The 20408-nt window shown below is 42.1% G+C and overlaps 1 protein-coding gene across 12 annotated transcripts in view; it reads right to left on the bottom strand.

The window, feature by feature from the left end:
• Positions 1-20408, bottom strand: part of PDE8B (phosphodiesterase 8B) — a 328186-nt gene that overhangs the window by 121040 nt on the left and 186738 nt on the right. For all 12 annotated transcript variants that reach the window (XM_082376089.1, XM_082376088.1, XM_082376080.1 and 9 more), the window contains 4 exons: positions 20196-20386; positions 16856-16915; positions 14734-14791; positions 4202-4290 (listed from right to left, as the gene is read on the bottom strand). In XM_082376089.1, the coding sequence (XP_082232215.1) occupies positions 4202-4290; positions 14734-14791; positions 16856-16915; positions 20196-20386 (398 nt within the window). The remainder of the gene's footprint in view (positions 1-4201; positions 4291-14733; positions 14792-16855; positions 16916-20195; positions 20387-20408) is intronic.

Genomic DNA, 20408 nt, shown 5'->3' with positions numbered 1-20408 from the left:
TAGCTCCAACTGCCAAAATGTATATATTAGATGTTCACTACAAAGCATACACTATCCTGTGAGAGTATAATGCCCAACGGGACAAAGCAGATCCTTATTGACAGTTAAAGTGAAAGTATATTGGCAGGACGAGCAGATTATTACCCCGGTGACAAATGCTACTGGACTGCCATGTGTAGATCTAGGCTTTAAACCAATTTGGTTGATGGTTCTATTTAAATAAACCTGCAGGAAAATGAGGTAATCAATTTGAATCATGCTCCTAAAGTTTGGGAATTTAATTGCTTGTATTAATTATTAATATTCTTCATGCAGAAGAACCTTAGCTTTATTAATTTTCTGTTCTTGGGAAACCACGTAACTCTGCACCTCAAATGTATTTTTGTAGCCTTCAGTTTGAGAAGCTGGAAAATTGGAAAAAGCACCAATGTGCTCTGGGAACCAGAGCCCATGTAGCGCTGGTGATGTAACCATTTCCCGTTCATCTTCTTAAAAGTCCGTGAAGGTCTGCAGGGAAAAAGTAAATATTACAGGGACCCAGGTAGAAGGTCTACAAAGAACATAGTGCTATGATGGGGTGCAGAGTGCATCCGACTTAAAGCAGGGTGCCTGGATTCTACTCCAGCGCTGCCACCCACATGTTGGGTAGCTGTGATTGTGCCCAGAGTCTTCCCGGCTCTCAGCGTTCCTCTGTCAGTTGTCTGGGGTGGTTGGGTTACATGACCTCCTGCGTCCCTAACAAAGGTACCCTGGAATCTACTCAAACAAAACACAAACACCCCACTGCAGACACACACACTGAGGCTGCCGGTAACAAGGGTAGGACTGGGCAGGGTGGTAGCTGCAGGGAGAAGATTCTGAGCACAAAGCCACATCCCAGCAGGGGTTCGGGTGCAGCAGGGAGGGGGCTGTGGACTTGCTACCCGCCAGCACTGCTCCTGGGCAGTGACCCAGCAGGGGCCGGTTACTTTAATCCATCACAGATCAGTTTCTACTTCCCTAACACAACGGGGCTGTCACGCGGAGCCCACGTGAGGATAAAGTGCTCTATAAACATCAGTTAATAATGAGAGATGTAGTGTTCCACGGAATACTAAGGTTTGCCCATCAGAAACTGATTCTTTCTAAAATGGAGGACTGCTACTGTCTTAAGATTTGGAGTAAAATAAACATGATAATTTGGGTGTAACCCCTAGGTAACAGATATCAGACTGCCTAATGATGAAACAATAGCTCGTACTTGATTAGTGTAAACTCATCAGCTTAAACTCTCAATAAATAGCCAAATCCTATCTGTATTTTGGTTAACATAGTTCTTTTCATGATAAAGAAGCATAAGAACATAAGCAATAAATGGTCATCAGTTAGCCCATACTTCCCTAGACATTCCCCCTTTCATGAGTTCTGTTCAATAAAGTAATTCATCACGTGCACACAGAAATGTGATTTTGTTCTGTCTTTAAAAGTTATTCCTATATAATGGAATTTTTAAATTAGGTATGTTATGTTTGATCACATGATCTTTTTTTTCTTGGTTAAGTAAATATGGTTACCATACATGAAGACTGGACAGAAGCGTCTGCCTTCAACATTCAACATCATCCTTGCAGTACAGACTGTCCTTGCAGAATGCTAGTAATGTCACGTATTTAGCTGCAGCTGGGGGTGGAATTGCAGGGAAAAGTATTATATAATTAGACTATAATTATTCTGGCATTGTATAACAAAGAGCCTCATTTTCCCCGTCTGCAGCAAGTGACAAAGTTGCCTGCCAACCTCTGGGGTGCAGGTAGATGCTTTAGACATCCTTGGATGCCCTAAGGAGGTGGGGAGACCATGGAGGGTCACACTGTCCACCCCCATCCTCTGGACCCAGATATCATACACCCAGGGAGAGTCAAACCACACACACACACCCTACTCCTCCAAAAAACAGAAAAGAAGTTGGAGACAGTTGAGGTACAACCAGCCAAAAAGCATCAAAAGAAACTGACCATTTAGTCCTCCTCTGTCTTCTCCTGTGGAGAACTCTTGCCTTCCCTCCCCCTCTGCAGGGGCTGCTCTCGTGCTGGTTGCTTGGGACTGGGAAGAGAGGCTCCCAACCAGCCAAGCTGAAGCTGATGCAGAAGGTGAGGGGACTGGGGTTCTGGACAAACCCACCTTCCTGGGACCGCTGCTGCCTGGGCGAGGTCCATTCACCAGCTTTACATTGATTTGTATTAAGAACCTGAGCCTTTTCAACGAGCCCAACGTTCCCAAATCATCACTGACAGGTGAGAAGTTATGGGACTTACAGAGTGTTGTGTACTTAGAACCTTGCCGAGTTCTGAACCTAATGAGTCCTTGAAAAGTTTTCAGTGTCCTGGCTCTAAGCAGATTTCATCAGCACGATAACTTGAAGCCCTTTCATTTAGCCCTGGTGCTGTCTGGGGATGTTTATTTCAAACGGCCAGACCTGCCTTCGCCACGCTCCCCATGGGCAAGGCACCTTCTGACCTCTTACATGTGCCATCACATTTAATAGTGCCTAAGAAAACTCAGGTTGTCATTTAAAATAAAATGAGGAGTGCTTGCTTCAGCGGCACATATACTAAAATTGGAACGATACAGAGAAGATTAGCATGGCCCCTGCGCCAGGATGACATGCAAATTTGTGAAGCGTTCTATATTTTTATAAAAAATGAGATACTAAAATAAATAAATAAATAAAACAAAATGAGGGAATTACCTATCAAAGCAATAAGGCGTCTGCTGTTCATTTTTGTTGTAGAAAACGCACAGTTGAAGAATTAAACCAAAATGAAATCTCTCTTTTCCTAATCCTATTTATTGTGAAAACATCTAAAATAAAAGTACAAAGTCTTTTTACCCTCAATAAAAACAGAAGAGAGCCCCAGGAATAAAAACAATTAATGTACAATTAATCATAAATTGCTATAGTAAAGGCAATGCGGTTTTCTTACGAAATTCTCTGAAGTTCTCTGCAGCTAATAAATAAATGGATACAAAGAAACCAAGGGATTTAACTGACACTCAAAAATCTTTGGTAATCTTCCTTACCAAAGAATTTCCACTGGTTTGAGATTCTTTTTTTAATACTTTCCCACCTCAGAAGGGACTGTTTATCCCCACACTTAATTTCTTAGAGCTCTCTATCCACCAAACAGTTGACTTCCTGAGCAGGGTGAACCCCAGAAAAGCCTGCATATGGGGGTTCATGCCAATCCATTTTTCTTCCAAGGGACAGAGGAGGGCCAAGAAAAGTTAAGTTTAGAAAGGTTTCTGTTCTCTTTGAATGCAAACTCAGTAATTAAGGTAAGAAGTATAACCGTTTCAATGAGATGCTATCCTACTTATTTTTCACTGAGCCTGAAAGCCTTGTGACCCCTCAGTGGGCCAGAGAGAGAAGCCAGGGCCCTTCTGGCATCCCATAGCCTGGAGCCACTAGGGACTGGTCTCCCAGGGGCCGCGGGCTACGAAGAGCCTCTTCTTTCCCCTGCTCTCTCTGCTGAAGGGGGGAAGGTTGAAGAAATCAGGGTCCGAAGAGTGTGCTGGAGTAGAGCCTGAGCAAAACCAGGCATGGGCTACAACTCTGATACTCCAAGACGTCCCAGAAGCAGAGCATCCTACCACCGAGACGCTGAGAGAATCTGTTCATCTCAGAAGTAAGCACCAGAGAGAAGCTCTTAAAGCACTAGACATGCGTAAAGAGACTTAAAATCAGTTTCTTGAAGATACTTCATGCATACTGAGGCCACAAGCAGGCCTCATGAAACTGCTCTCATGGATACGTGGCAATTACCATAGTTAGCATAATAAATATTCCCACGGGTTTGCCCCATCTATAACAATCCAAGTAGGAATTTATAAATGTTGCAAGTACAAAGTAGAAAGTAATCCTCAAAGGCTATTCTTAATCTTGATCTAATTGTACAGAAGTTAAACAGTACTTTTCCTAGAGTATAATTTTAAAACTGCTGTAAATAGTGGAAAATATTGTCAAAAGAAGAAACACCTCCAATTTATTTCATTATACCAATGGGCTCCCAGTTTAGACTCTGCCATTTACCAGCTACGGTTACCTGTTCAACAGCTTCAGAAACCCTGGGATTCCGCTAAGAACCAGTGAACCTCAGCCTGAGGACAGACAAGCTTTGCTACGGAATGGTTAACCTTGTATTCATCCTATTTTGCTACATACCTTAACTTGAACTGTGAGCGAACTTCTCCATGTTCTATTTGAATCAGTTCATTATAGCAAGCAATTATGCTGCTATTCTCCATAAATCTCTGGAAAAAAAGCAAAGGTAATAAATAAGACATATACAATTACTTCTTAAATAGTCAAAGAAGCTTAACAGTTTCTCCAACCTCAGGTAACTCTGTTATATAAGACAACTATAGGTAAGATGAGATGAAATAAAACAGCTGTCAAGGTGTTTGAAATGCTTGTTTAAATGTGTAAGAAACGAGAGCAGATAACACTGCATAGTTATTTATAACAAAGGTGGGAAAAACATTATGAACACTCACAGGAAAATAAACACACAAGGGATAGAACACCTCCCCCAGCCTTGCTAATTACTGAAACACCTGCGCTTCTGCTGCACTAAGGAAAGTCTTCTAAAACCTGAGCCTGGACGTGTTCATGGTGTGCCACACTCCGAGTGATGTCTTCTGGTGGGGAGAGGCAGTCTTTGCTTCCTTCCTCATCTTCTGAGTGCCTAACGCACTCCTGCTCCTTCTCATGTCTCTCTCTCTCACACATACATACACACACACACACACACACACACACTCTTCCACACATCTAGCATGGATGGCTTCTCCCTGTGGAATATCTGAGAAGCTCCTTGACTTTCCCTGTGCCTCTGGTCCCCACCAGCCCAGGAGGAAGCTGGGAAGGGCTAAGGACAGAGGGGGAACCATGAACACACACAGAGGGAAATACTTTCTATTTACGAAGCAGAGTTAAACATGGTGAGGTTCTGGTTCAGCTTCTGGACGGGTGGAGATGATGTGTCAGTCTGTAACTGAGCTCTGAGTGGTGTTAGCTGATGCTTCATGAAGTACAAAAAAGGATCTGTGATAAAATAAGTCTTTGAAAAGGTTGGGATAAACAGGTTCCTTTGTTTTAAGACGAAAACTTCAGAAGTAAACTTTTGTTGACTAAGTCTCATTTGCCTTAGGCTTTTATTATGCCTGTGTGTCTATGTGTGTAGGTATATATTTTATATGCATATATTTATATATATATAAAATCATTCTATATTTTCACTTTCGTATTTACGTAGTAACTTTTTTTCTTTTTCTCCTGTTTTCCTTTATTTATTTTTTTAACATCTTTATTGGAGTATAATTGTTTTACAATGTTGTGTTACTTTCTGCTGTATAAAAATGTGAATCAACTATATGTATACATATATCCCCATATCCCCTCCCTGCAGCGTCTCCCTCCCACCCTCCCTATCCCACCCCTCTAGGTGGTCACAAAGCACCGAGCTGATCTCCCTGTGCTATGTGGCTGCTTCCCACTAGCTATCTATTTTACATTTGGTAGTGTATATATGTCCATGCCACTCTCTCACTTCATCCCAGCTTACCCTTCCCCCTCCCCGTGTCCTCAAGGCCATTCTCTACATCTGTATCTTTATTCCTGTCCTGCCCCTAGGTTCGTCAGAACCTTTTTTTTTTTTAGATTCCATATATACGTGTTAGCATATGGCATTTGTTTTTCTCTTTCTGACTTACTTCACCCTGTATGACAGACTCTAGGTCCATCCACCTCACTACAAATGACTCAATTTCATTTCTTTTTACGGCTGAGTAATATTCCATTGCATATATGTGCCACATCTTCTCCATCCATTCATCTGTGGATGGACACTTAGGTTGATTCCATGACGTGGCTATAGTAAATAGAGCTGCAATGTACATTCTGGTACATGACTCTTTTTGAATTATGGTTTTCTCAGGGTATATGTCCAGTAGTGCGGTTGCTGGATCATATGGTAGTTCAATTTTTACTTTTTTAAGGAACTTCCATACTGTTCTCCATAGTGGCTATATCAATTTACATTCCCACCAACAGTGCAAGAGGGCTCCCTTTTCTCCACACCCTCTCCAGCATTTATTGTTTGTAGATTTTTTGATGATGGCCATTCTGACTGGTGTGAGGTGATACCTCACTGTAGTTTTGATTTGCATTTCTCTAATGATTAGTGATGTTGAGCACCCTTTCATGTGTTTGTTGGCAATCTGTATATCTTCTTTGGAGAAATGTCTATTTAGGTCTTCTGCCCATTTTTGGATTGGGTTGTTTGTGTTTTTGATATTGAGCTGCATGAGATGCTCATATATTTTGGAGATTGATCCTTTGTCAGTTGCTTTGTTTGCAAATATTTTCTCCCATTCTGAGGGTTGTCTTTTCATCTTGTTTACGGTTTCCTTTGCTGTGCAAAAGCTTTTAAGTTTCATTAGGTCCCATTTGTTTATTTTTGTTTTTATTTCCATTTCTCTAGGAGGTGGGTTAAAAAGGATCTTGCCATGATTTATGTCATAGGGTGTTCTGCCTATGTTTTCCTCTAAGTTTTAAAATGTCTGGCCTTACATTTAGGTCTTCAACCCATTATGAGTTTACTTTTGTGTATGGTGGTAGGGAGTGTTCTAATTTCATTCTTTTACATGTAGCTGTCCAGTTTTCCCAGCACCACTTATTGAAGAGGCTGTCTTTTCTCCATTGTATATTCTTGCCTCCTTTATCAAAGATAAGGTGACCATATATGTGTGGGTTTATCTCTGGGCTTTCTATCCTGTTCCATTGATCTATATTTCTGTTTTTGTGCCAGTACCTAACTCTCTTGATTACTTTAGCTTTGCAGCATAGTCTGAAGTCTAGGAGCCTGATTCCTCCAGCTCCATTTTTCTTTCTCAAGATTACTTTGGCTATTCGGGGTCTTTTGTGTTTCCATACAAATTGTGAACTTCTTTTCTTCTAGTTCTGTGAAAAATGCCATTGGTAGTTTGATAGGGATTGCATTGAACCTGTAGATTGCTCTGGGTAGTAGAGTCATTTTCACAATGTTGATTCCTCCAATCCAAGAACATGGTATATCTCTCCATCTGTTTTTATCATCTTTAATTTCTTTCATCAGTGTCTTATGGTTTTCTGCATACAGGTCTTTTGTCTCCTTAGGTAGGTTTATTCCTAGGTATTTTATTCTTTTTGTTGCAATGGTAAATGAGAGTGTTTCCTTAATTTCTCTTTCAGATTTTTCATCATTAGTGTATGGGAATGCAAGAGATTTCTGTGCATTAATTTTGTATCCTGCTACTTTACCAAATTCATTGATTAGCTCTAGGAGTTTTCTGGTAGCATCTTTAGGTTTCTCCATGTATAGTATCATGTCATCTGCAAACAGTGACAGTTTTACTACTTCTTTTTTGATTTGGATTCCTTTTCTTTTTCTTCTCTGATTGCTGTGGCTAAAACTTCCAAAACTATGTTGAATTTTGTCGACAGCTTTTTCTGCATCTATTGAGATTATCGTATGGTTTTTATCATTCAGTTTGTTAATACGGTGTATCACACTGATTCATTTGCGTATACTGAAGAATCCTTGCATTCCTGGGACAAACCCCACTTGATCATGGTGTATGATCCTTCTAATGTGCTGTTGGATTCTATTTGCTAGTATTATGTTGAGGATTTTTGCATCAATGTTCATCAGTGATATTGGCCTGTAGTTTTCTTTTTTTGTGAACACCTTTGTCTGGTTTTGGTATCAGGGTGATGGTGGCCTCATGGAATGAGTTTGGGAGTTTTCCTCCCTCTGCTATATTTTGGAAGAGTTTGAGAAGGATAGGTGTTAGCTCTTCTCTCAATGTTTGATAGAATTCGCCTGTGAAGCCATCTGGTCCTGGCCTTTCGTTTGTTGGAAGATTTTTAATCACAGTGCTTGTGATTTTTAATTTCAGTGCTTGTGATTGGTCTGTTTATATTTTCTATTTCTTCCTGGTTCAGTCTCAGAAGGTTGTGCATTTCTAAGAATTTGTCCATTGCTTCCAGGTTGTCCATTTTATTGTCATATAGTTGCCTGTAGTAATCTCTCATGGTCCTTTGTATTTCTGCAGTGTCAGTTGTTACTTCTCCTTTTTCATTTCTAATTCTACTGATTTGAGTCTTCTCCCTTTTTTTCTTGATGAGTCTGGCTAATGGTTTATCAATTTTGTTTATCTTCTCAAAAAACCAGATTTTACTTTTATTGATCTTTGCTATTGTTTCCTTCATTTCTTTTTCATTTATTTCTGAGCTGATCTTTATGATTTCTTCTGCTAACTTTGGGGGTTTTTTGTTCTTCTTTCTCCAGTTGCTTTAGGTGTAAGGTGAGGTTCTTTATTTGAGATGTTTCTTGTTTCTTAGGGTAGGATTGTATTGCTATAAACTTCCCTCTTAGGACTGCTTTTGCTGAATCCCATAGGTGTTGGGTTGTTGTGTTTTCATTGTCATTTCTTTCTAGGTATTTTTTGATTTCCTCTTTGATTTCTTCAGTGATCTCTTGGGTATTTAGTAGTGTACTGTTTCACCTCCATGTGTTTGTATTTTTTACAGATTTTTTACTGTAATTGATACCTAGTCTCATAGCATTGTGGTCAGAAAAGATACTTGATATGATTTCAATTTTCTTAAATTTATCAAGGCTTGATTTGTGACCCAAGATATGATCTATCCTGGAGAATGTTCCATGAGCACCTGAGAAGAAGGTGTATTCTGTTGTTTTTGGATGGAATGTCCTATAAATATCAATTAATTCCATCTTGTTTAATGTGTCATTTAAAGCTTGTGTTTCCTTATTTATTTTCATTTTGGATGATCTGTCCATTGGTGAAAGTGGGGTGTTAAAGTCCCCTACTATGATTGTGTTACTGTTGATTTCCCCTTTGGCTGTTAGCATTTGCCTTATGTATTGAGGTGCTCCTATGTTGGGTGCATAAATATTTACAGTTGTTATATTTTCTTCTTGGATTGATCCCTTAATCATTATGTAGTGTCCTTCTTTGCCTCTTGTAATAGTCTTTATTTTAAAGTGTATTTTGTCTGATATGAGAATTGCTACTCCAGCTTTCTTTTGATTTCCATTTGCCTGGAATATCTTTTTCCATCCTCTCACTTTCAGTCTGTATGTGTACCTAGGTCTGAAGTGAGTCTCTTGTAGACAGCGTATATATGGGTCTTGTTTTTGTATCCATTCAGCCAGTGTGTGTCTTTTGGTTGGAGCATTTAATCTATTTACATGAAAGGTAGTTATCGATATGTATGTTCCTATTACCATTTTCTTAATTGTTTGGGGTTTGTTATAGTAGGTCTTTTCCTTCTCCTGTGTTTCCTGCCTAGAGAAGTTCCTTAACATTTGTTGTAAAGCTGGTTTGGTGGTGCTGAATTCTCTTAGCTTTTGCTTGTCTGTAAACCTTTTAATTTATCCATCAAATCTGAATGAGATCCTTGCTGGGTAGAGTAATCTTGGTTGTAGGTCTTTCCTTTCATCACTTTAAATATGTCCTGTCACTCCCTTCTGGCTTGCAGAGTTTCTGCTGAAAGATTAGCTGTTAACCTTATGGGGATTCCCTTGTATGTTAATTGTTGCTTTTCCCTTGCTGCTTTTAATATTTTTTCTTTGTATTTAATTTTTGATAGTTTGATTAATATGTGTCTTGGCGTGTTTCTCCTTGGATTTATGCTGTATGGGACTCTCTGAGCTTCCTGGACTTTATTGACTGTTTCCTTACCAATATTAGGCAAGTTTTCAACTATAATCTATTCAAATATTTTCTCAGTCCCTTTCTTTTTCTCTTCTTCTTCTGGGACCCCTATAATTCAAATGTTGGTGTGTTTAATGTTGTCCCAGAGTTCTCTGAGACTGTCCTCAATTCTTTTCATTCTTTTTTTCTTTATTCTGCTCTGCAATAGTTATTTCCACTATTTTATCTTCCAGTTCACTTATCCATTCTTCTGCGTCAATTATTCTGCTATTGATTCCTTCTAGAGAATTTTTAATTTCATTTATTGTGTTGTTCATCATTGTGTTTTTTTTGCTCTGTAGTTCTTCTAGGTCCTTGTTAAAAGTTTCTTGTATTTTTTCCATTCTATTTTCAAGATTTTAGATTATCTTTACAATCATTACTCTGAATTGTTTCTCAGGTAGACTGCCTATTTCCTCTTCATTTGTTTGGTCTGGTGGGTTTTTACCTTGCTCCTTCATCTGCTGCGTATTTCTCTGTCTTCTCATTTGCTTAACTTACTGTGTTTGGGGTCTCCTTTTCACAGGCTGCAGGTTCGTAGTTCCCATTTTTTTTGGTGTCTGCCCCCAGTGGGTAAGGTTGGTTCAGTGGCTTGTGTAGGCTTCCTGGTGGAAGGTACTGGTACCTGTGTTCTGGTGAATGAGGCTGGACCTTGTCTTTCTGGTGGGCAGGACCGCGTCTGGTGGTGTGTTTTGGGGTGTCTGTGAACATATTATGATTTTAGGCAGCATCTCTGCTAGTGGGTGGGGTTGTGTTCCTGTCTTGCTAGTTATTTGGCATGGGGTGTTCAGCGCTGGAGTTTGCTGGTCGTTGGGTGGAGCTGGGTCTTAGCGTTGAGGCGGAGATCTCTGGGAGAGCTCTTGTCGACTGCTATTACGTGGGGCCGGGAGGTTTCTGGTGGTCCAATGTCCTGAACTCGGCTCTCCCACCTAAGAGGCTCAGGCCTGACAGGAAGCCGGAGCACCAAGACCCTTTTGGGAAGTCTGAGGTCTTCTGCCAGCATTCAGTAGGTGTTCTGTAGGAGTTGTTCCACACGTAGATGTATTTTTGATGTATTTGTGGGGAGGAAGGTGATCTCCACGTCTTACTCCTCCGCCATCTTGAAGGTCCTACCGTAATTTTTTATAATTCTTATTTTTCTTTAGGTCTCCTAAGAACTTCCAGTGCGGTGAAGATCAGACTTCTTTTTTTATAAATTTATTTATTTTATTTATTTTTATTTTTGGCTGCATTGTGTCTTTGTTGTTGTGCGCAGGCTTTCTCTAGTTGTGGCGAGCGGGGGCTACTCTTGGTTGCGGTGAGCGGGCTTCTCACTGCAGTGGCTTCTCTTGTTGCGGAGCACAGGCTCTAGGCACGCGGGCTTCAGTAGTTGTGGCTCGCGGGCTCAGTAGTTGTGGCTCGCGGGCTTAGTTGCTCTGAGGCATGTGGGATCTTCCCAGACCAGGGCTTGAACCTGCGTCCCCTGCATTGGCAGGCGGATTCTTAACCACTGCGCTACCAAGGAAGCCCAAGATCAGCCTTCTGTTAGGTGATGGTTTCTAAACACTGGAGCACTTTGTTTGCACATAAGTGGCACTCAGTAAGTGTTTTGTAGACTAATGGTAGTGGGAAAATATTTTGGGAATTTTCTAGACTATCATTAACCCCGAAATCTGAAATAAATTGAGTGAAGCAAGAACAGTGGTCTTCATACTTTAACATGCTAAGAATAACCTGGGTGTTTGGTTAAAATGCAGCTTCCTGGGCCCCACTTCCAGAAACGTAGGCAGGTGTCTTTAGTACAGGATTTCTCCATGTGCTTGGGTGCGATGTTGCTGACATGCACTGTACCTTCTCAGGGGCAAGAGGAGGAGAATCAGAGTCTTCACTGATTTTCCACACTTACTCGACCACAGAAGCCTTTTGTCATGGACACCTATTAAAAGCTTTGGGATGCTAGCGTTCCATGGAACACTTTGGGAAACATGACTTTGGTGGACCTGGCATGAAGTTGGGAGTTAAACACCAAGTATTTGCCTCTTGACTTACTATGAGTATGAACTCTGCAAGGTAGTCATTTTGAGCCTGTTTCCTCCTCTGCAAAAATGGAGAAAATACCAAACCTCTCATCTGTAGATGAGGATCAAGTCAGTCACCTAGAATGGAGCCCGACAAATAATAAACCTTGGTTCTCCACTTCTTCCTCCACACAACGTCTCTCCAGGGAGGAGCTGTGTCTGATTGCTGTATCCCCGACACGCCTAGCACACCACCTTGCACAGAGTAAGTGCTCCATAAAGACTTGCTGAATGAACTTGTAAACATCATTCCAAATAGAAAAGGGGTACACAAAGGCTCATACAAAAACAAGCTGCAATCGCCCTTTGCTAAGATACTCTTTCTAAAAACTCAGAGTGGGCTGAGCAGCATGCAGTCGGCCACTCACGCACAGCTATAGCGGCTTCAAGAGGAGCAGCTCTGGGATATTTGATGGTACAATGTGTTCCTGGATCCCCACTCAGGGATCCATCGACTGAGGCACTGGCCAATTAGCTAGTAACACAGAGCCGAGTTTCAGCAGATGATTTGATACAATCACAACAACTCAGAGATGGGAAACAACTTCACAGAAGGCAAGAAGAATAGCTGGCATATTTGGAAGGTTGTTTGGGTAGAAAGTTGCCAGAGACAAGATTTTGCCCCAAAAAAGGAGACCAGCCACCTGGAGAGCAGCCTCAGCCGATTTTGTGCCATTGTAACTCAGGAGGGAAAGCCTGTTAGGTGTGGTGTGCGTCTCTTGGAAAGAGCCCCAACTCCTTGGGGGCACCCTGACCTGGCTGGCAAATGGCCTTGATCAGACCCAGCACTAAAGACTACCAGGTGGCCCCTGACAGGTACTGTTTTTCATGCTTCCACAAAGGGCTTTACTCACCATGGCTGCCTGCAAAAAGCAGCATCATATCAAGACAGAGAAACGAAACCTTCCAGAGCAGCACAGACAGGTTACAAAAAAGAATAAAAAGGAACAATGGTACTTTGCCTCCTAAATTTACTTAATAGCGTTTGCACCCAAACAGGGCAGATGTCTCTCCTAAGCTTTTCTGCGAGTAGATGTGCAATCTTAGCCCCCCAGACAAGATGCTCCCACTCCTAATGACACCAATCTCCACACTAGTTGGTCAGAGGCAGGATCAGTGAGCTAAAAGCTGAATTCCAAAAGGGCACTCAACAGCACCTATGGCGACGGGGGCTCATGGCCGTAACCCACGGCGTGTCGTGCCTGCCCCAGCCCCCCAACAGGTCACGCGGAGAACCTCCATGCTCACATTCTGAGAGGCCCTGCCTCAGATGTGAAGGACAGCCTTGGGCTGAGGTGCATGGGTGGTCAACGTTACACGGAAGATTTATGAAAACTGAGTAATTTTAAGTCATTTCTCAGAAAATGAGTAAGTAAAGACGTCCCAGCCACACGACCTCTTGGATGATTTTCCTTTTGCAACTCTCCATTCCGAAACTCAGAAGCATCGTCTCATTAAGATGTGGCAGCATGCCAGAACGGCATCTAGAACCAAGTGCCAGCCTCTGAGAGATGCGATGACGGACAGGAGGGAAGAGTTAAGGGAGTGAGTGATACTGCTGACCGGAAACATTCATTTCTATCACACTTGTGAACCGCAGCACTGCTGCTTCTCCACGGAAGCACACCAAAGCACAAAACAACTGCATCCCATGGGTAATTTCTGCTTCTCTGTGACTGACAATAAACAAGGGATTTTTTTGAACCCGGAGTAGCCAACCACCATTGCTTAAAGCACCCAAAGGAATTTTCATAATTCACAAGGCACTATTTTTGAAGGAAAAGGATGCATCACTCCATCTATTTGAGATTCAGATTACTCCTATCAAAAGACCTTGAGATACCAGGTAAACCTAGTTATTTAGGTTGTTGGTAAGTCTCCTTAATCAATCGTAATCTTCTAGTTGAGTATCAGTGTCATTCGTGTAGTTGTCAAAGAACTTTTCTTTGCTGATGCTTTTGGTTTAAACCAGGAGTTCACAAGATGCCACAAGTCACTTGCTTGAGTTTAAATTACCCACAAAAGTTGCCCAAGTCAACCGTGACCTCTGCCTTATTTTTTCCAAAGGGTAATCTTTTATTTTTTTAATAGAAGAAATATATGCTTGTTATTTAAAAAATTCAAGCATATAAAGTGAGGTCCTCCACAATTTCTCTGTAAGGGTTTGTAATATTTTAATATTATGAAATACATTTCCTTTAAACAGTCATGTTTTGATTATCTTTCTCCACCCCTTTTCTTCTCTCTTTCAAATCGATCATGTTGTTTTCTGTTTGCAGGCACACGGCCTCACCTCCAACCAAACCTTCAGACTGCCCTTACCCTGAGATACTGCGTAAGCCTAGTTAGTTTGTTAAGTTTCCTTGGAGTAATCAGTCTTCATCCTCAAGTTGAATATCAGTGTTATTCATGTAGTTGTCACTCAGAATTTTTCTTTGCTGACATCTATGGCTTCAACGAAGAGTTCCCAAGATGCTGTTGCTGTCATGGGCCTGTCCCCAGGGTGGAAGCTGTGGCTGGGCCCTTGACGAACACAGAGCCCTGGGTGCCGATCTGGTGGACTAACTATACATAATCACACACATACACGCTAACTGACTGGACTGATTTAAGTGAGATTACTTTGGGACTAGAGAATTTCGACCTGATACAAGAAGACAGGTTTTTACACCATTACATATCTGTAGCTAAGATATATGAAGTTATGAGAGAAAAAGGAAAAAAGCCTGACCAGCAGGTGCTCGTCACCATCCCATGAGAACAACTGCTTCCTTTCCCTCACAGTTCTGAGGCTGAATGCCTATAACAGTATGCTTAGCTGTTTGGCTAAGGTCAGGTGTCTGTATCTGAGGGAGGTGCTAGTTCATCTTTTACATACCCGGTTGAAGCCTGCGTGCAGAAGAGGAAGGACCGAGGCCTCTTCATAGTCGCCGGATCTGTAGCAAAGCAGAAAATGTGGTCACTCAGCAGATACAAACCGGGATTCCTCACTCTGAAACTCGGAGAGAGCAAGGCAAGCAGGGAGACGGCTCTGAGAGTGGCTTCCTGCCCAGCACATGCCCGCAGGGTGCACCTGCCTTGTAAGAACCCAGACTCCCACATCCGCCTTCAGGTGCAGAAAGAACACAAGCAGTAGAAGGAACTCCAGCAGTGTGCGTGAAAGGTGCACACGACAGGCCCTCTCCAACTCTGGGCTCCTTGGGAGTTGGAGCAAATGTACCAGAGCAGTCCCATAAAGGGACAAGGTAGGTGCAATGCTCATCTCAGAGACCACTGTCCTCTTTGAGATCCCCAAACCTTCTGGAAGCACGACTCCCACCCCAAGACTTAGGTGGGTCCAACTCTCAGGAAGACAACTGGCATTACAGGCTGCAGCACCCCAGAGCCAATGGGAAAGAAGTGTCATCAGGAAAGCCAAGTTAGAAGGGAAGAAGACAGAAATTGATTACTGGCACTCATCTCATGGGAGGTTTCCTACACTGAGCCTGCAGTTGGGTCTCATAACTTCAGTTTGAATACAAGGAGGGGGTGGGGGTCAGCTGGTCATGAAGTCATGCTGTAGCTCTGCTGCCACCTTTATGAGAAACGGTGTCCCCAAGACAGCGAGCAAGTAGCATGGCGTACATACCTTAGAAAACAGGGAAGAAAAATGGGACAATGGCGACTGGGTGGAGAAGCAGAAAGAGAACAGGAAGAGAAATCCCAGTGCCTATTTGTGGCATTACCTGTGGCATTTTCCCAACAGGGAAAAGCTCTCCTCCCTACCCCCTTTCCTCCTTAGGAACTCAAGGTTCTACCCTCTCTTAACAATAGATCAGGAGGGGCACAAAAAGGGCTCCAAAGATATTAATAATGTTCTATTTCATAAGCTGGGTGGCACAAGCAGCATTAATTTTATTATTAACTTCCTCTCTAAATGAAATACATAAAAAATAGGGGGAAAAAAGTGAAAAATAATAACAAGACACAGCAAGCCATTACTTGTCAAGGACAAGTACACATGAATAAGAAAAAAATGAATGTTTTGTCTTGGGCCCATGGAATCAGCCAGGCTTGGGGAAATGCTGTGTGGCTTGGTACCCTTCTGGTACCCATGTCAAGACTCTAAGACCCTGTTAAGAGCTCACATCCCCAGGAGATAAAATATAAGCAAGAGGGCTGAAGAAGGCTAGTCTCACATCTCGGTTCCCCTCGCTCTTTCTCGCTGAGATCCCATCCCCCACCAAGATGGCAAGGTGGTAAGAAACCAATGGGACAGTTTCTTCACTTTCCTGGGCCAAGAGCCTGTGGTAGGTGTCAAAGTGAAGAGACACAGCTCCTATCAAGAGACTCAAGGAGTAGCAGGTGAGGAGAAGTCTTTGGTTAGGGCAAGACTTGGAAGCCAGGATTTCCCACTGTTCCAATATGGCTTTGGAATGGATATTTCAAATCTCCCCTGGGCGGTGCCTGTCTGAAGGAGGCTGAAACTCTGAGTTGCTGGCCTGTCAGCTCCTTCAGGGCAGAATCTGTGCCAATCACCACAGTGGGGCCATCCTGCTGTCCTGCTTCTAGCCACATAACAGTCCCAACATAAACTGCACAATCCTTTTCTTGCGGTGGCTTTAGCGCCTGCTCTCATGCTATAATTTGTTTCTTCTTAAGTGAAAAAAATAAGCATTCTCCTATCTCTTTTCTTCAAAGAAAAAAGATAAGCTGGAACAATGTTCTCTCCAGACCTCCTCCTCCCCAGATTCTCTACTCATTTCCAACATATAATGAGTAATCATTTTTTTCTTGAAGTGTGTGAGTATGTGCTGACAGAAATTAGATAGGATAAAGAGAAAAATCTAAATATTCCTAGAAACTTGCAAAACAAAGAAAATCCCAAGTAAGATCTAAGGTTGCTGCTGTGAGGCCAAAGACCTCCCCCTTGCTTTGCCAGCTCAAAGGCTGAATTACAACAGACCAATGTTTCAGGAGGAAGAGTAGTACTCCCAGCTGGGAATGGGAGGTGAGCTTACGCTTGTGAAACCACCGCAAGAATCACCGTGTGCTCCGAGGGATTTGTGGCCCGGATCGACCTGCAAGGAGAAAGCTCCAAGTCAAACCAGGTGATTAGGCCTTGTTCCGTTATCAGAATACAAGACTTCTTCAGTGAAAATGGCACAAAATCAAATGTCCCTCTAAAGAAAAAGTCTGAAAACACATGGAAAACAACAAAAAAAGATGCCCTTGTGGATTAGGACAATCTCTTTCTTTTACTGAAAAAAAAAAAAAAAAAAAAAAATTTTTTTTAACTCCCAGGCAATTCTCCAGTATGTCAGACCTGCCAATTTTCCACTTCAAAAACTGGCAAATTCCACTTAACTTCCATGTTTTCTGATTGAAATTCCACTCTGCAAGAAAATTGGCAGTCCTACAATTCTCTAGTTATCAATTTGTACTTGGGGAGCTAACTGGGATGGATCTGTTTTTCTTTTAAAATAGTAGATAGTTCAGAAAGTTGACCTTAGAAGAAGGATTGCTGGCAGATGGATGTACACGTGCAGGTTAAGGTCTTTGAAAAATTTCACAAAGAGCCATCTCAATTTTTCAGTTGTACTGTTACTTGTGCTCAAATACTTTAAACAACTGAGTCATCAACTAGGGCTGAGAAATGGTCAATACAGTAACTGTCACTATAATGATATTTGTTGTACCATGACTGCCTGTCTATAATTTGTTTATTCCCTAGGAATTTAACAGGGTTAAAATATGTAAGGATATAGAATTTGGAGGTCCATGAGTCTTCCCAGAAAATGTGCTAAGCTGCAGCTCAGATTCTGGATTATTCTGGTCAGGGGTCATGAGTTGGATGAACTCTTAATAAAGGGTCACATGCTTGAGTCTTAGTACAAATAACCATGCTCGTTTCCATCCATCTCCTTGGTCTGACCTCTCTTTATTTCGAGATCCTTCAGAAGGGAACCAACACCTCTAAGAACAGAAGGCTGAGGAATTTGTGAAACAACCTGTATCTGTTTCTTTCTAGCTACTGGCATTTCTGCCCCTCTCCATTTTAAGGTGTAGGCATTACTGCTCCCCCAGGGACAGCCAGCTCATACTGCTTCATCCTCTTTGATTAAATTTCCTCACCTTTCTCTAAAAATGTACCTTCCCCATGTCCTATTCCTTGAGACCTCACTCTATGTGAGTAGAAGACTCAAGAAAAGACCAGCTGCTGTCTTCCTGGGAAATGAAGGTTCCCCTTGTGGATAAGTGGTATTTGAACAAGCTCCTTTGGAGAGACGCCTGAACTCACTATGGGCAGCAGGGGTAATGCCAGCCCCGACCACTTCCCAGTCAGCCACCCTGCCCCCTACCACGTCCTGGTAACATGAAGCTACACTTATCTCCTACTTAGGAGCCTACTGAAATCTCAGCAGAAATACCAGGTGCACCTAAGGAAAAAAAATGTACAGCGTTTCCGAGGTGCGTTCTCATCTCTAGGGAGATGCTAAACACCTCTCACCTTCCTTCAGCCTCTTCCACCCCCAGGAGGTGTCATGGGTCCACTGCTGGGCTGCATTCTAAGGGGTGGGGCTTAGGCAAGAGAAGACACGTTATGAACATAACTGGGCTGGAGCTCACGCTTGCTTAGCTTCTTTTGAGATTGGCTTCTGTGTTTTAGGTCCCTTCCTGCTGCTGACCTCTTCTCTCTCATTCCTCCAAAGGAACTGGTGTGGCCAGAGAGACCTGGACCTCTTCCTGGTTGGGAGGACTAAGGGGGAGCTGGGCATAGGTGAGGCCAGGGTCCAAGGAAGCATGCTAAGCTAAGGTCCAGTCCAGCTCAAAAACCAGAGATCTTGGGCCATAGATGACAATGAAGAAGGCACATCTGCTGGGAAGGCGTCCCCACTCATCTTAGGGAAGATGTGCTGGCAGTCTAGCATTTAGGAATCTCACCATCCTCAGCGTGACTGGTAACAGTCAGTAAACGCACCAGCAGATACATAACCTGGCTTCTGACCTGCACTGATGTCCCACTGTTTTTCTGTGCAGCTAAGATAAAAGTTCACTCATCAGGAAACAAAACTACATTTCTTTATATTCAAGGAAGATTACGAAGCTTACCTGCTAACTGGGGCCTTTGCCTGAATTAAAAGAATTCTTCCTATTCACTTCTTCATTTTACATCTGAAGCCTGTCTTAAATCATTAGATATATGCACAAAGGATTGTGCTATTTTTACTACAAAATCATGTAAGAAGAGTAAGTGGAGACCAAGAAAAAGCAGACCTGCTTAATTATAAGAGACCCAATTCTAGCCTGAAAATCATTTTACACACACACATGCACACATACACACACACATATATATATATACATATACATGTATATATTTCTTAACACTAAAAATACCCAAATATTTTGTGACACATTTTAGTATTATATACTTAAATAGGCAAATGTTTCTATGCAGGAAGATAGGATTATTTGGGACCAGTAAGACATTTTAAAATAGGTTCCTTAAGAAAGTTTCTTCTTTGGGAAACTGAAAATGGTCCAAGAATGGCAAGGTGATGCCGTGACAAGAAAATTCTCTAAACGCACTAATTTCTTGTCAGGGTACCAAAGGGTCTAAGGAACCATTTCCCTACCTTTCATTTCACTTGCTAATATTCAAGACAATTCCAGCTCCATATGTAGTTGGAGTCTGTCCTGGTCTAGCATTTAATTAGTGACCTCTTCCCCCGTCCAGCTTCAAAGCATTCCACTTGTGCTAAAAGGATCAGTTCATCCAGAGCTAACTCTGATGACTGCATTTGTTTATGAACAGGCAAGCATTTCCTCCCCAGAGCGCAAGCATTTCTGTAAACAAGCAGGGGGTTTGGATCCCTGGAAGATTTTCTGCTGCTGCAAAGTAGCTGCCTTCCCTCCACGACTGCTGTAGAATCCACCCATCTGTGTCAGGCAGAGAAAAATGGTCTATTTCACACATTTCTGATGTTCATTTTGGGACAGAATAATTAAGATTAAAATATCTGGTTTAAATCCAAACCCTATCTCTGTAATAAGAACTGTGTGAATTTCAGTTTTTCTTTTTGGTGAAACATGAGCAATACTCAAGGGGAAAAAACACCCTGAAGTTTTCAGTGGAGCCTAGCTCACACCTCTAAATTCATCGGAACTCAAATGTGGAGAAATAGAAAAGGCTATAGGAGGAGCTATAGCCTTCACCACAGAAATCTGTATATACTACTTAGAAACAGCAACACATATTTTAGAAATATTTGGGCTAGAACGAAAGACATCTGTAAATGAATTTCATTTTAAGCTGTTAAGTGGACATTTACTAACATATTAACATATCTAAGGTACCTGCACACTGCTTCTGCATCAAAGTTTCGAGTTTGTCTGTGGTCGATCACAATAATCTCATGATGTTTATCTAGAAAGCATTCCAAGGCTGACTCCGGAGTCCGAGCAATATTACATCTGTAACCGGCTCTGTCACAGGCCCACCAGAATCCATCACTCTGACTGTCTTCCTTTGCAAAGATCAGCAAAACCTGGAACACAAAGAAAAGAGAA

This window comes from Balaenoptera borealis (assembly GCF_965194805.1).
Source record: "Balaenoptera borealis genome assembly, chromosome: 2".
NCBI classification, from domain to species: domain Eukaryota; kingdom Metazoa; phylum Chordata; class Mammalia; order Artiodactyla; family Balaenopteridae; genus Balaenoptera; species Balaenoptera borealis.
The sequence above is the reverse complement of the archived record's forward strand: the minus strand, read 5'-3'. Positions and strand labels throughout refer to the sequence as shown.